We start from the raw sequence: 14,986 nt of genomic DNA, 5'->3' as shown, positions 1-14,986 counted from the left end.
ATATAATGATAATGTTTATATTAGTTTATATTCATATTATATTATTTAATAAATGTAACGAAATAATATTAATATGTTGTTATGAAATTTGTTTAGCTGCTGCTTCTTGCTGTTCAGAAAAATGCTTGGCATGCCATTCCCATTCTCTCGTTCGATCTCATGCTCTTCTCCTTTTTCCTAATATTTTTTTTTTTTTTTCTAATATCAATATTCGTTTTAACGAGAAATATATTTTTCTTTAATAGTCAAGGCCAGAAAGCGATCGAAGATATAAAATCAAGAGTACTGGCACTAACAGGAAGGTTCAACCTAAGCTCGAACGCGAATAAGGTTCAACGCGAAAGGCTAACCATGTTCTCGCCTACGTGTGAGTAATCTAATCGCTCATCTAATCGTCTCGAGAACGAAGAGGATATATATTTCAGTCTCGCCAATGGGGAAATTCGTTAACGTGTGACAGGTCAAACGCCGCGTAACACGGATCAGGAAGCTTGGGCCGACCCGTTCTCGATGAACATGCACTTTCAATTGAATCTGACGTCGGGCGAGCACGTGGTCGCTGCGAAATTAAGGATCTACAAGTTACCGCAAGAGAATCTTACGTCGTCTTTACCAAGTATGAGTGGTAGTGTCGTTGACGAACAAGAAGAGGAGGACGAGAAGAAGATCAGAATATCAGTTTACTATTACACGAAAACGTTGAGAAAGCATCGAGGTGAGGGACCGGTCACGGTTACTTCTTACTTTTTGTTTACATTCTTTCTTTCTTCTTCGTATCGAAAAAATTCCCCCTTTTCCTCACCCCTCATTTAAAAAAAGATACAACGAGCCTCAATCCTTCAAACTTATCGTAGCAAAGAAACGCTTGATGGACTCTTTGGTGACGCCATTGACGAACGAGGGTACACACTTGGCATTAGACGTACGACAAGGACTCAGATTTTGGAGGCTAAATCCAAGAAATCCACATGGTAACGGCGGCAATCACGGGCTGGTAATTCAGGTGGAGGATCAGGATGGTCGACCGCTCAAACCGGCCCTTTACATTCAGGAGCCGTCTTGCTCGAACGGCGACGACGATCAGAAGGCATGTGAGTGTGTGACCTAACAGTACTAACTCCAGCATTTTTTTTCTCTCTCTTTTCTACTTCTTCTTCTTCTATTTCTTCTTCTTCTTCTTCTATTTCTTTTTCTTCTTCTATTTTTTTTTCTTCTTCTTCTTCTATTTCTTTTTCCTCTTCTTCTTCTTCTTTTTCTTTATCTTGCTTTAATTCTTTACTTTTCTCTTTCTGTTTCTTTGCCTGTGAGATTTTTCATCTGATAATTAACGACGTGTGCCAATAACCATTTAATCGATTTTTCCTTTCCTTTTCTCTCTTTCTATCGTGGTATCGATCGAAGGAAGAAAAAGGATCGTTTCGATGTTCTGTTTCATCGTTTTTCATCTGCATGTCTCGTGTAATATGCACTTACATATACATACATATATATATATATATATATATATATATATATATATATATACATACACATACATATGTAAATTTTCATGTTCTCTGCTGGTTCGAAATAAGCATTTCTTTTATTTTCTTTTTTTTTTTATATATACTTCTTTTCCTCTTTTCTTTTTTTCTTTTTATTTTTAAAACACCGAACTTCTTCTTCTTCTTTTTCTTCTTCTCTCCCAGGCTCCCTTCGACTTACAAATGTAATTGGGCTTTTCTTTTATTTTTTTACAGACCACCACTTACCTGCACTTTTCGTCCGAGCCTGTACTCGTTACGTTCGCGTCGTAAACGGCGAAACGGTCACGTACGTGAATTGCAGGCACTAAAGGTGCCGGCGAGTAGCCAGGGTTGATGATTACGATGGTTCAAGAAGAAAAGAAGGTGGAGAAAGAGGAAGAGAAGGAGAGGGAAAAGGAGGAGAAGGAGGGACGGGACAACGAAAAATCGTGTTAAAACAAACGTATACGTTTTCTCGTTGAAACTACTCACTCCGCCAACTCTATATTTCATATTTTTGTAAATGATTAAGTTCGATTCATAGAAGAACTATATATATATATATATATATATATATATATATATATATATATATATATCTCATTAGGTTTTCCATCGATTTAAGATATATATTTTTTGATACGAGTTTAGAGCTTGAATGAAATTGTATGAGACTGACGTGCCGATAGTGATTAAGCTGTATAGAAGGGAAGAAGAAAAACGGAGAAAAGAAAAAAAAAAAAAGAAAAGAAAAAAAAGAGGAGAAAAAGAAAAAGAAAACTAAAAATTATGTTCGCGTCCGATTCAGATAGACGCAACCCATTTATAGACTGTCTTTTTCTAAGATACTATATTTAAGAAGAAGAGTGTATATTTAAATACGAATTAGATAGATACATGTTAAAAGTTTATATCTTATATCCATCTTTCTTTTATTTGAATTTTAGTAGATTTTATTATATGATTTAACGAGACAATGTAAATATTGCTTTTAGTATTTTAATTAGTTCTTTATGATTTTATAATTTTACGCGTTCATCTTGTTAAGTCATCGTATACCTATGACTGATATAACCAAATGTAAATGTAAAAGTAGACATATATATATATAAATATATATATATATATGTATAATGTTTATGAGAGTTGTGTTAACTTGTTTTAATCGAACAAATTTCGTGTTACGATTAGACGAATTCTTAAGCTCTCGTTATTATTAGATTTTTTAAAGTTAATTTTTTTTTGTTTTTGTTCTTTTTTTATTTTTGTTTTTTCTTACTATTTTGTTTTTTATTAATCCTGGTATTTCAATACTTTGTATCTTCTCATGGACATCCTATTACTTATTTGTTTAAGATTAACGTTAATAAGATATTCGTTGCGTTTACGAAACTCTCATCTGTACATACTGTAGATTTCACAGTGTCCCATCGCGTAGAAATAAATAAACAAAAAATGTAGGTACTATAAGTCAAATTTGTTTTTGTCCCGGTATATTATTATTTTTTTTTTTCTTTTGTGTATTATATTTACACATTTGATTATTATAAGAAATCATTTTTCTAAGTGTCTTGGAAGATTCCTATCGAAAGGTAGTTAAGACTTTCTGTACAAAAGATGGTTTTATTAAAAAGACTTACATTCATAGGAAAAGTTTGTTATTAACATTAACAAATTAATTTATTCTAGCTCATGTACCATCTCTCTCTCTCTCTCTCTTTCTCTCTCTCTCTCTCTCTCTCTCTCTCTCTCTCTCTTTCTCTCTCTCTCTCTCTCACATGGATTAAACGTACTTTTTTACGCTTTGATCGTCATTTTCTAACGTATAGTCATTTTAAGTCCGACGAAATGGATCTCAAAATTTGCATCGACAATCGACGAAAGCTGGAAATGCAACGTGGAATGACAGAAAGAAAAGGATGAAAAAAGAAAAAAAAAAAAAAAAGAAAAAGAATGAGAATTTTAATTGAGCACAATTACGTTTGAAACATAATAATAATGAATTAATTACAAATAAATAATATTATAATACTTTTCTTTTCTTACGAGAATTTAATTATAAATCTCGACGATCCTTATTATGAGCGAATCTATCGCCTATTTTTTCGTCTATTAATTAAAACGAAAGAAATAAAATATTTGCTGTATTACGAACGAGAAATAAAAAGTATTAATTTTAAATATATTGAAATAAAAAATAAAAAATAAAAAAATTGAAATCGTTTTGGTAAACTGGCTCATGAAAAAAAAAAAAGGAAGAAATTAAATACACGAAGATTTTATAAATAACGTTAATGATGAATAAATGATTCTCGAATTTCTATAAAGAGTTATTTGACTTTAGACAGAGAGAAAAATTATTTATACAAATTTAATATTACAATATTATTATAAATATTTAATATTAAAAACAAAAGCAAATGTTTATGATTAAATCAAGTGAGATTTTATATGATTTCATTGATTACATTTAAGATCTTGACTACAATAGTACATGATACGAATCGTCAACGATTGATAAAGAATTAATATTTAGCGTTATCTGTCGATTACCAAACTAACTCTTAAAGAACAACAACTTTAATTGAAAATTTTCCCCACCAGATGACACTAAATATAATTCTATCATTCACTATATTTAACAAAGATTATCTTTAATTATAAACAATCCAAAGAACATGATCATCTTAAGTGTACGTAATCAATGAAATTACAGTTAGAATTATTCCTCAATCATATTCAATTTTTCTTTTTAATCAAATTCCGATGATTCTCATCATATTTCCAATTATTTTGGTAAGTTCGCAATAAACATTGATGTTTAAACGTAATTGGAACTAGTACAACTGTTGAGTGTCATCTTCATTTGTGTATTAATGGTATCATATGATGTTGTGTGCAATCCAGCTTCGTTTATTTCAGTCATTTTAGATATAATATAAAATTCGAATAACGGTTTCTGGTTTATCGTCATTGCTTTATAAAGCAACGTTGATATAACGTTTGAAAACAGAAACACTTCAATCTTAGATATACATAGTCAGTCTAGGATAAAAACAAAAAAAAAGAGAGAATAGCCAAACAAAAACTATGATTTCTATCTTCCAACGTAAGTACGTTTTATCCTTGATAATAAAATATCTATTAATAATAGATTTCAACTGGTATAAGAAGTTCTAATGATTTCTCACGATGATATAGAACAAAATCCGTTATCCAGTATATAGATTAACTTCCATGTTTTTATCACTTTTGAGGCACTCACACAAAATCTTTTGGACTTGTTTGATATTACCAATTGTGCTGATTTTGTTTTACCTTTAAAATACATATTTTTGCCTAACTATCGCGATCCAAAGAGTCAAGGGTATCATTGCTAGATGAATGAGTCAAGTCACTCAATTCGTCCAAGTGCTTTTGCCTCTTCCTAACGTTCCAGTGTAAACACTCAGCGAGAGAATCGAACCAATCCGTTATTTGATCGGCTGCGCAAATACTAGGTACAGGATATATAGATGTAGTGACTCGTAAACTGTAAAATAATATTAGAGTTAGAAAAGATCTGTGATTTTTAAATTAACAATAATTTTAATATGTATATATATATATATATATATATATATATTTATTTATTTATATATAAATTTATATATGTATCCACATTGTCTAAATATACATCTATTAGTATATTAGTATATATAAATATAATATATTTATATATACTATACTCTACATGTGTATGTATATATATGTATATATATGGATGTAAAGATAGGACAAATAAGAACTATCTTGAGATATTTAGTCAATGTAAAGATAGGACAAATACGAAGTACCGTCACCCTGCAGATATCAGCCAACGTTTCCGATTTGATTACGGAATTCCAAAATGTGAAAGGTAAATTGTGTCTAGATTGTAGTTTTTTATTAATGTTAAAGTGAAAAAGAACGAGACAGATTATAATATGAAGATAAGAGTTCTTCTAACGAAAAAGGAAAGATCATGTAAAAGACGTTACTTCCATAGCAATATTACGATATGTAACGTCTAATAAATTTGAAGTGACAAGAAATATAAATATGTATACACATATAGAGAAAGAGAAAGAGAAAGAGAAAGAGAAAGAGAAAGGGAAAGAGAAAGAGAAAGGGAAAGAGAAAGAGAAAGAGAAAGAGAAAGAGAAAGAGAAAGAAATAGAGAGAGAGAGAGGGAGAGAGAGAGAGAGAGAGAAAAACATATAATCATTTGTATAATTTAGGACAGACCTGTCCCCAACTCGTAATTCTTCTTGACTCCGACCATCAAAGGAAACGTAGGCTGTGCTGCGGGCATTACTGTTAGACATTATCTGAAAATATAAAAGAGAAAGTTAAAAAAGTTCGTAATTGTATTTTTACCTGTCACCGTGAAAGAGCTCTTGTCTATTTCTACCGTCAAACGAGACCCACGAAGTATTTCTGCTGTCTGGTGAGACGGATATCTATGATGAGAAGTATTAAAAGAAAATTAATAAATCTTTCTCGTTGTAAATGAAAAACGTCAAGTCTTCAAAGAGATAGAGAAAGAGAGAGAGAGAGAGGGAGAGAAATTGAGAGAAAGAGAGAGAGAGAGAGAGAGAGAGAGAGAGAGAATATAACTGCGACTCAAGAAGATTTTGAAGAAGGCGAAGAGAGCAACGCATGGTCTGGGAATGTGGACTACGGTAGAGTTAGTGGAGAGCCAACTTTCCTTCTATGGGATCGATCGAGTCAGTCGGAAGTTTCATTTGGGAGATCTTTTTCTCGATCGATAAGGATAATAAAAAATTTGGATGTTGTTAAATGACATCGAAAAGGACAAAGTTTTTAATACTTGAAAGTTTCAATCCTCTTATACAAGGTGGTGAGTCTTTTAATAATTGTCACAAGCTAATATCTCGTATACAAGAAATTTTAGATAAAAATGTTACATATAAAAAATTTTGTGATCTCTTAGGAGACACAAAATGATATCATTGGTTTAACCTTAGATAATCGTATTGAAGATCATATGAAGGTTACGTTTACACTTTTAAATGGAAACTATATATTTTCTTATTGCACATTCATATAGAAGACGTTGAAACGTTTTCAAAACAAGACTGACTTGTTTATATTCCATGTAATCTATTCTTGAGATAGTATGTATTATAAGTTGTTATGTCGTTATGTATGTATATTTGCATATATATATATATATATATATATATATATATGTATGTACATATATACAATACAAAGGCGAATCGTACAACGTCCGCGTGGTACACCTTGAATAATGCTAATGCGGTATTGTAATTTCCAAGCTTTGTAACTCGAAAAGTAATTAGCAAAAAGAAAAAAATATTTTATTACAGTGTTTTGAGAACCTCTCGAGAATAAACCATAAGGAAAAAAACCATTGAAAAATGGAAGAGGGAACTGGGGAGATTTCGATTAAATACATTGAAGATGAAATTAATGTTTAAAACAATTATCCAAAGATCTAATCAATCTTTCCGTCACAATATATGAAACATATTTTCCTTTAAAATACTTTGTTTTCGAGATATAAGTTTGTAACAATTTAACAGACCCATCCCTGTATACTATTGATTGTAAATAACCAATGAAATTAGATTCATTTAGAAACTGATACAAAAAGTAATTCGTTTATATTTAACGCATAAATCACTGATTATATAATGCATATGACGAATAAATATATTTAACAATATGAAATAAGAATATGATAATAAGAAATAAGATAATAAGAAAATAAGATAATAAGAAGATGATAATAAGAAAAAAAAATAGAAAGATATAAGCACCTTTAGTTCGACACCAGCTGGTACAACAATTGGTCTGAATGATAACGAATGAGGACAGATTGGTGTAATCATGATCGCAGGTACCGAAGGATGGATCATACTAGCTCCTGCAGCTACTGCGTAAGCCGTAGATCCGGTTGGTGTACTAACGATCAGGCCATCACCCTGAACGCTAGTTACATGTTTGCCATCAATGAATAGGTCGATGTTTGAAAGATACGGCGAAGGTCCTCGATCTACGACAACTTCGTTCAACACCAACAAATTCGTCGGTGATTTCGCTGGCTGACCTTCCTCACCTTTTCGCATAATAATACATCTTAAACGACTCCGGAGGGTCAAGGCCGCATGACCTGCACACAGAGAGCAATACACTTAAAATCATGAAAAAATAAAGGAAGAAAATGTGACTGTCGAACGAGCTTCCTTAATTATATCCACGATCGAAGATAATTCATTAGCTTAATATTATTTTATGAGAGAATATTTTTGTAATATTATAAAAAGAAAACAAGAAGAAGAAGGAACGTATGTCAAATGAAAAAAATAAAAAGAAAGAGGATAAAATGAGAAATAAATTTTTTTTTTCTCATGAACTTTATGAAACTTATACTACATATATATATATATATATATATATATATATATATATATATATATTTTTTTTTTTTTTTAAGTAGAAAGAGAATTGAGTTTTGTGTGTATTTTAAAATTGAAAAAGATTCGAGATAAAAATGTACACTCTCAAAACTTATGATCGAGCAATGATTCATAGATATCAAATGTTGATGACTCGATGGATTAACAGAGAGATCGACGCCTACGTTTTTGCTTTTCAAGTATTAATATAAACTCACTTCTGCGCATTCCATTTTTATTATTTAAGATTTTTTTGCGACACAATCTTTTTCTTTCTTCGAATGAATAGGCTGTAGATGATGGACTTTTTTTGGCTCGTAGAATTTGTTTTTCTTTTTTCGATACGATTTATCTAACAATATGATATTAGATCTACGATTGAATAAAATAATATTAGATTTTTCTTTCGACTTACCTTCAAGTACGTTTGTAACTTGTTCTTGAAAATTGTCGAACTCAAAAGGTGTAAGAAAACCCAAGGAACCGAGATGAAATGCCATTACAGGTGGCACAGATTGTTGGAAGAGAAGACTGGCATAAAGTAGCGTGCCATCACCGCCCAAACATATTATAAAATCGATTCTATCCTGTAAAATAAATGCGACGATCTTAATATTAATTTTTTACATTCCAATATATTCATACTATTTTTTTATTTATTTCAACAATATTTTATCTATATATATATATATTCACATATACATATATTAAAATAATTATTAAAATCTATTTTATAAATATATTTTTATTTTATTTTACATATATATTTTATTATAATATTTACATATTATAATACATAATATCTATATATTATATACATATGTGGGATGGAAAGTTTCAGAACTAGTTAATCATATGTAATATGCCGACGAAGGGAAGGGAAATTGAACGAAGGGATGGAAGGTTTCAAATCTAATTAGTTGTGTTTAATGTACATGTGAGAAGTAAGGAGAGCGTGATTTGTCTTTGGTGAGGAACGTTTGTTTATGGAAAAAAAAGAAGTTATAGTTTAGAAAGAATGTGAATGAGTGAGCAATCAGTTTATTATTGCGAGTGATAAGCGTTAATTAAATATGTGTTATTTTTTGTGTTATTTACAATAAACTCTATCTTGTCTCCTTTCAATTATATTTATTCTCTTCCATATTCCAAATATATTATAAATGTAAAGATTTCATGTGTGTGTGTGTATATATATACATATATAAACATACACATACATACATATGTATTATTATTATTATACCGGATGTCTCATTCAAAGTTTTACATATAATTATTTCTCGAACTATATATCGTTAATAAAATAAATTTTCTAGACATTATAAATTTTGATTAGATGGATATATCTCTAAGATTTCAAGAAGACCTTTGTTTTTATAAATGTATATTAAATGTCAATTAATTTCATTGAAAGTCCAAAAATTGTTCCTAATTTCCTTTAATCGACGATCATTGACATCAACAGAGTGATTTATATTATTTCTAAATGATAATTCTAGCCTCTTTTAGTTGTAAAATAAATTTATTGGCAGGTATATTTAATACGATTCTTCATATTAATTATTAAGGATGAATTTTTTTCGATAAATTTGATCTTTTATATCTTGAATTAATAAAAACGTATACACACATATATATATAATGCACAACAATAATAACTGATTCTTTAAAAAACAAAATTAATCACATATTAGTATATTTCGATTAATATTTACGATCGAATTGACAAAATACTTCGATAAAACAACTCTTGTGAACGTACATTAATGGTAAATTTATAATGGCAATAAATGACCTTGAAAGACTATATTATTATAGGCCGATGAATTCTCTATTTAAGTGAGAACATATAGTTCCTTCTAAAAAAAACAATGGTCGCCTTGAAATCTCGAAGACATGTCCGTTTAGAAAAAATTTGTGGTCATCACAGGATGTTCCACTCGAAAAAAGCTAAATTCTGCTTGAAACGTTTTTTTCTGTATAACAAATAGTTAAGGAGATAACTACGTGTAAAATGAAAGACTCGGTATATATGCATAGGGTGTTCATATTATAATTCTAGTATAAATGGCCAGGGAATAATTCTACATGAAAAAAATAAATCGAAAAGAGGGAATAACATTTTTTTTTTTTTTTTTTTTTTTTTTTTTTCATTTAAGACCTCATTTTATGAGAAAAATCAATTTGAAAATAAAATACATATGTATATCTGATACGCCTGTATTAACTATAAATTTTAAGATATCACATTTCTGTTTCTGCACGTGCATGTATTTATAACTATGAATGGCGTCACAATTTACTTCTTGTCATTCCTGTTATCACGCAGAATCATCTCGTGACTGATTGTACGATTATAGAGGAATGATTTATACATTATCGTATTATAATCTAATTTATATCGTTAATATATTTTTATATATATATATATAAAAAAAAAAAAAGAAAAAAAAAAGGAAATTTATAATGTTTGTTATAAATACTAAATAATATTATTTTATTAAATAAATTTAATTGATATTGATAATATTTTACATATTATCGATATAAATAAATAGTAAATATTTTTATATTGCAACAATTTAATATTTTGATTTATTGTGATCTATCAGTATAGAAAAATCTTGAGAAATTTCAAATAAATAAATTTAATTACCTGTAGATCATCGGTTCCATCACGGAAGGTTTGTAATCTATCTCGAACCCCTTGAAATCTTAGATCTCGAGCCAAAGCCGAATCTTCAAGTACAGTTGCTTCCACGAATACGACCATACGTTTTTCCTGCGAATTATCATAAGTTGTTATATACATATACAAACACATATATGTGTGTATGTATACATGTGTATATATGTACACGTATCAATTAATACAAATTTACGATTAGAATTAACGATCACGTGATATTGGTTTGCAAAATAGCTGTACAGTGCGTGAAATACTTGAGTAGAGTCGAAAGTTACTCTTTATCATCACGCGATAAGAAAACAAAATTCAAGTATCATATTGATAAACATGAACTCCAATTCAGTTTGCATAATTTCAGCGAAAAATGATATAATTTTTATTATAAAAAAAAAAAAGAAAAAAAAAGAGACAAAAAGAAGAAAACAAATCGTACACGCAATTTCTTTGTTATAAATAACGTATATAACGAAAAAACCGTATAATCACGTATGCACATTTAATATACATTGATACGCTTTGATGATCGTGCCTCGCATTGAAATTATTTGAAAAATAAAAACCAAACTGAGAAAAAAGGAAAAGAAAAAAGAAAAAAGAAGAAAAAAAAAAAAGAAAACATCTCTTGAACCTTCTTCTCGAGAAAGTGCAAGGTAAAAGGTGCATTCGTATAAGAAAGATCGCATGCAGAAAGATCGTTAGTTTCCAATGCATGTACAGCATGAAGCAATAATAATGTATAAGACAAATCTATGCGTCGAGATAGTAGTTGATTAACGTGCGATCAACAAATTTTATATAATAGTCGAATAATTCTTTTAACGCTATTAGATTCCACCAAGAAAATTTATATAAATAACGATTATTGACAAGATACTAATTGTGTAATTGATGAATTATTGCTGAGAAAAAGTAAAAAAAAAAAGTAAAAAAAAAAAAAAAAAAAAAAAAAAAAAAAGAAAAAAAATATATATTCACTGTATATTTTTATCTCTTTTTGTCACTATACAAAAACACATTCACAATGATCACGTTTCCTTTTTTCTTTCAGTGCTAAGTTACACAAGGTAATCACGTTTTACGGTTAGGATCATAATTACTTACTTCTATCAACCATGTTACCAACTGAACAAACGGTGGTAGTACCGACGAATCACGGACCTTTTTTATTACGAGGACAGTGAGCGGAGGTTTGTACCAAGTCAACCTCTGCGAAGCTGGATCCTGGATAGTCCTGTAAATCGCGTCATTCAAATTTCTTACATTATTGCGATAAATTTTTGATATAATATATTGAGATGATATCGAAGATTCGTTTGAAAAACATTTTGTCGGAGACGTCATTCGTCGTAGACACTTCCAATAAGTTCGATAATATGATTCGGTATAACTGAAAACCACGAATGCATTTCCAGTTTATATATATATGTTTATGCATCCCTACTTATATACCTGGACTTGACTCTAATGATCTCGAATAATCTATAAAACTTCCGGCCGTATATGACCCATGAAAAATAATGAATATGTGAATTTAAGCTGAGTCATTAGGAAAGAATAGCTTTTCAATTATTAATATAATCAGCTGTTTAGCTTTAATTTCTTGAATATTTCATGTATGATTTATTTCTAAAGCTTTATTCATATATTCTATTTCATTTTTCTATTTATCTATTTTCTTTGGTTTACTTTTCGTTTTTTTTAATTTTTCTTTTTTTTTTTCAATTCGAATTATTATAGTGTTCTAAGGTTCAAAGTAACAAACGGATCAATGAGAAATTTATATGAAGGAGGTCGAGGCGACGGGGATCCATCGAGTTCGAGTCATTATCGATCGTAGAAAACCTTACCTAATAATAATTCATAAGACACGGTAATCGTCGTCATAGACACACGTAACTTAGACTCCTGATCAAGATAAAAGTACTTACTTCGTGCTAAGAAAATAAATCAACGAATTACCTGCCTATCCGCGCGTTCTTCAATAATTACGCTATTTAAATCGGACTCAGTAATGCGTTTTTCAAACGCCTCAGAATGCTCGAACAATCGGAAAAACTTACGTACTTAAAGAATATTTTTCGATGCGAAGTGATTTTTTTTATTTATTTTTCAAAATTCCTGCATTTTTAACCCTCCATCTTTATTTTTTTATTATTATTATTATTATTATTATATATATATATATATATATATATATATATATATATATATAATTTTAACGCTAAATTTAGTCAATTTGAACACATAAATCTAACGAATTTTTAATTTCCTACTTAAAGTTAAAGAATAATTTATATTATTTTTTACCGATTTATGTTAACTTTGATTGAGTGTTATGATATGAATTAATATTATAATGAAAAAAAAAACCAAGAAAAAAAAACAATGTTTTAATGTATCCGTCAATATATGTTTCAGTATAAATAATTAATATCCATAAATTTAGTATCGAGAATAAAAAAAAAACGTTAATTACACGACATTCTTTTTTAATTAATTAATTTACATAGTAACACTTCCTTCACAATTTTTAATTATCTTTCGTTATTTCTTATAATAAAAAAAAAAAAAAAAATTAATTAAACAAAAAATAAATTAAATGATATAGCATAACGTGTAAGCAATCGTTTTAAAATAGCTACGAAATAATCGATATAAAAATAATAATAAGTTTAATTTACACATTAACGACACTTTAACTCACTTAACAGTTCCAACCATAATGCCGTTGTAAAAGATACAACGAAATGACACTTATCGTTCTACGATGGTCACTCGCAAACTGGTAACGATACGACTCGTGTTGCGAACTTTTAATGGTAAACGGTAGTACGTTAAAGCGCATGCGTTGTACTCGTCTCATTCGCTTTGTCCACGTGCTATCATACAACGTAATCTTTCTTTTCTTCGTATTCATCTCTTTTTAAGCATATCTATACTTAAGTTGAGTGTTTAGTACAGTCGTGGACAATAATAATGTATGGTAATGGTTTACAAATTATATTTTTTTTTAAATACAACAATATTTAATTTAAAATTTATATTGGATATTTTTTTATAAATCCCACTAATTAAAAATGTTAGTATAATTTACGATATATTGAAGAATAAATATTTTATACGATAATTCGTATATAATAAATAATAAATAATAGTGTCATATTGAATTGTCTAATAAATAATAATATAATTTTAAATGAGAAATATTGATATTTTTTATTTAGATATAAAATTCTCGAAATTCGAATATTACTTATTGACTAATCATATAATACAGAGTGGACGAAAAGTTTCTAGGCGGGTCAAAAGATCCTAAGTAATTTTAAAGAGCTCCTCCTCTTTTAGGAGCAAATTGGAGCAAATTGTTTCGCAACAAAATTCAATCCATTTTATTAGCTTTTGACGTTGAGATTTATTAGCTATTGACGTTGCGTTATAACGTTAGCAATAACACTCGTAGAAAAATCAAAAATCTCTCTTTTATCGAATCGATCGATTTCGTTTTACTACTTGTCGGCACAAACCTTCTTATTCAGAAATCATAGAAAAGCACGTGTCGCGTTAAATTTGCATAATTTATCATCAGCTTCATTCATTGGAATAATATGTACATACGTATGAACATACATACAACACGCGGGAAGTACATCTATACAAATAAATTGTAACCTTTTGCGATAGAAAAACGAAAAGAGAAAAAATGATTCGATCTTCGATTTCTGAAGAAGAAGAAGAAGAAGAAGAAGGAAAGTAAATAACGAAAAAAAAAGAAAACAAAAAGATGAAAGTAAAAGAAAAAAAAAGAAATTAAATCTCCTCTCAATAAATCAGTGTGACTTTCTCGCGATGGAACAACGTTTTACGAGAATGAAACTTTTGATTCCTCGTTTCTAATAGTGCGAGTTATATCGAATATCTAATTGAGCGGAAATTCGTAATAGAAGTAAATTTATTTTTTTTTTTTTTAGGCTACGAAACCTTTTAGGCTACTTTTTTTTTTTATGAAACTACATGCTTAAAAAGTCTCAAAGAAGAGTAATTGATATCAAAAAATATCTAATAAATTTTGATCCACTTAGAAAATTTTGGTCCATAGCTATATTTTCTTTCACCGTACGTGCCATTTATATTTCTGATATACTTTTCTAAATTATTGAAAATTAATATATTTTTATAAATTATGAAAATACAATATTTGACTAATTATGAATTAAATTAAATACAAATATCACAACACAGAATATATAATATATTTATTATTATTTACTCGGATGAAATTTTTAAGCAATTGTATATCTATAAGAGAATTCAATAAAATAAAT

General features: G+C 29.0%; 2 protein-coding genes across 16 annotated transcripts in view; one reads left to right on the top strand and one right to left on the bottom strand.

The window, feature by feature from the left end:
* Positions 1–3,150, top strand: part of LOC124951903 (putative uncharacterized protein DDB_G0277255) — a 14,271-nt gene extending 11,121 nt beyond the window's left edge. For 2 of the 3 annotated variants that reach the window (XM_047500990.1, XM_047501000.1), the window contains 4 exons: positions 246–367; positions 461–715; positions 855–1,091; positions 1,740–3,150. In XM_047500990.1, coding sequence (XP_047356946.1) covers positions 246–367; positions 461–715; positions 855–1,091; positions 1,740–1,834 — 709 coding nt within the window. In that variant the 3' untranslated portion in view covers positions 1,835–3,150. The remainder of the gene's footprint in view (positions 1–245; positions 368–460; positions 716–854; positions 1,092–1,739) is intronic. The other variant, XM_047501004.1, reaches the window with a different exon arrangement.
* The window catches only part of LOC124951926 (NAD kinase-like), a 37,540-nt gene that overhangs the window by 298 nt on the left and 22,256 nt on the right, over positions 1–14,986 (bottom strand). For 10 of the 13 annotated variants that reach the window (XM_047501095.1, XM_047501114.1, XM_047501069.1 and 7 more), the window contains 6 exons: positions 11,766–11,895; positions 10,632–10,757; positions 8,388–8,559; positions 7,334–7,686; positions 5,904–5,986; positions 1–5,037 (listed from right to left, as the gene is read on the bottom strand). The exon at positions 1–5,037 is cut by the window's left edge and continues 298 nt beyond it. In XM_047501095.1, the coding sequence (XP_047357051.1) occupies positions 4,845–5,037; positions 5,904–5,986; positions 7,334–7,686; positions 8,388–8,559; positions 10,632–10,757; positions 11,766–11,895 (1,057 nt within the window). In that variant the 3' untranslated portion in view covers positions 1–4,844. Of the gene's footprint in view, positions 5,038–5,771; positions 5,855–5,903; positions 5,987–7,333; positions 7,687–8,387; positions 8,560–10,631; positions 10,758–11,765; positions 11,896–13,368; positions 13,581–14,986 lie in introns of those variants that run through there. The other 3 variants (XM_047501143.1, XR_007101773.1, XM_047501060.1) reach the window with 3 other exon arrangements.

Source organism: Vespa velutina, chromosome 1, assembly GCF_912470025.1.
Source record: "Vespa velutina chromosome 1, iVesVel2.1, whole genome shotgun sequence".
Taxonomy (NCBI): Eukaryota; Metazoa; Arthropoda; class Insecta; order Hymenoptera; family Vespidae; genus Vespa; species Vespa velutina.
The sequence above is the reverse complement of the archived record's forward strand: the minus strand, read 5'-3'. Positions and strand labels throughout refer to the sequence as shown.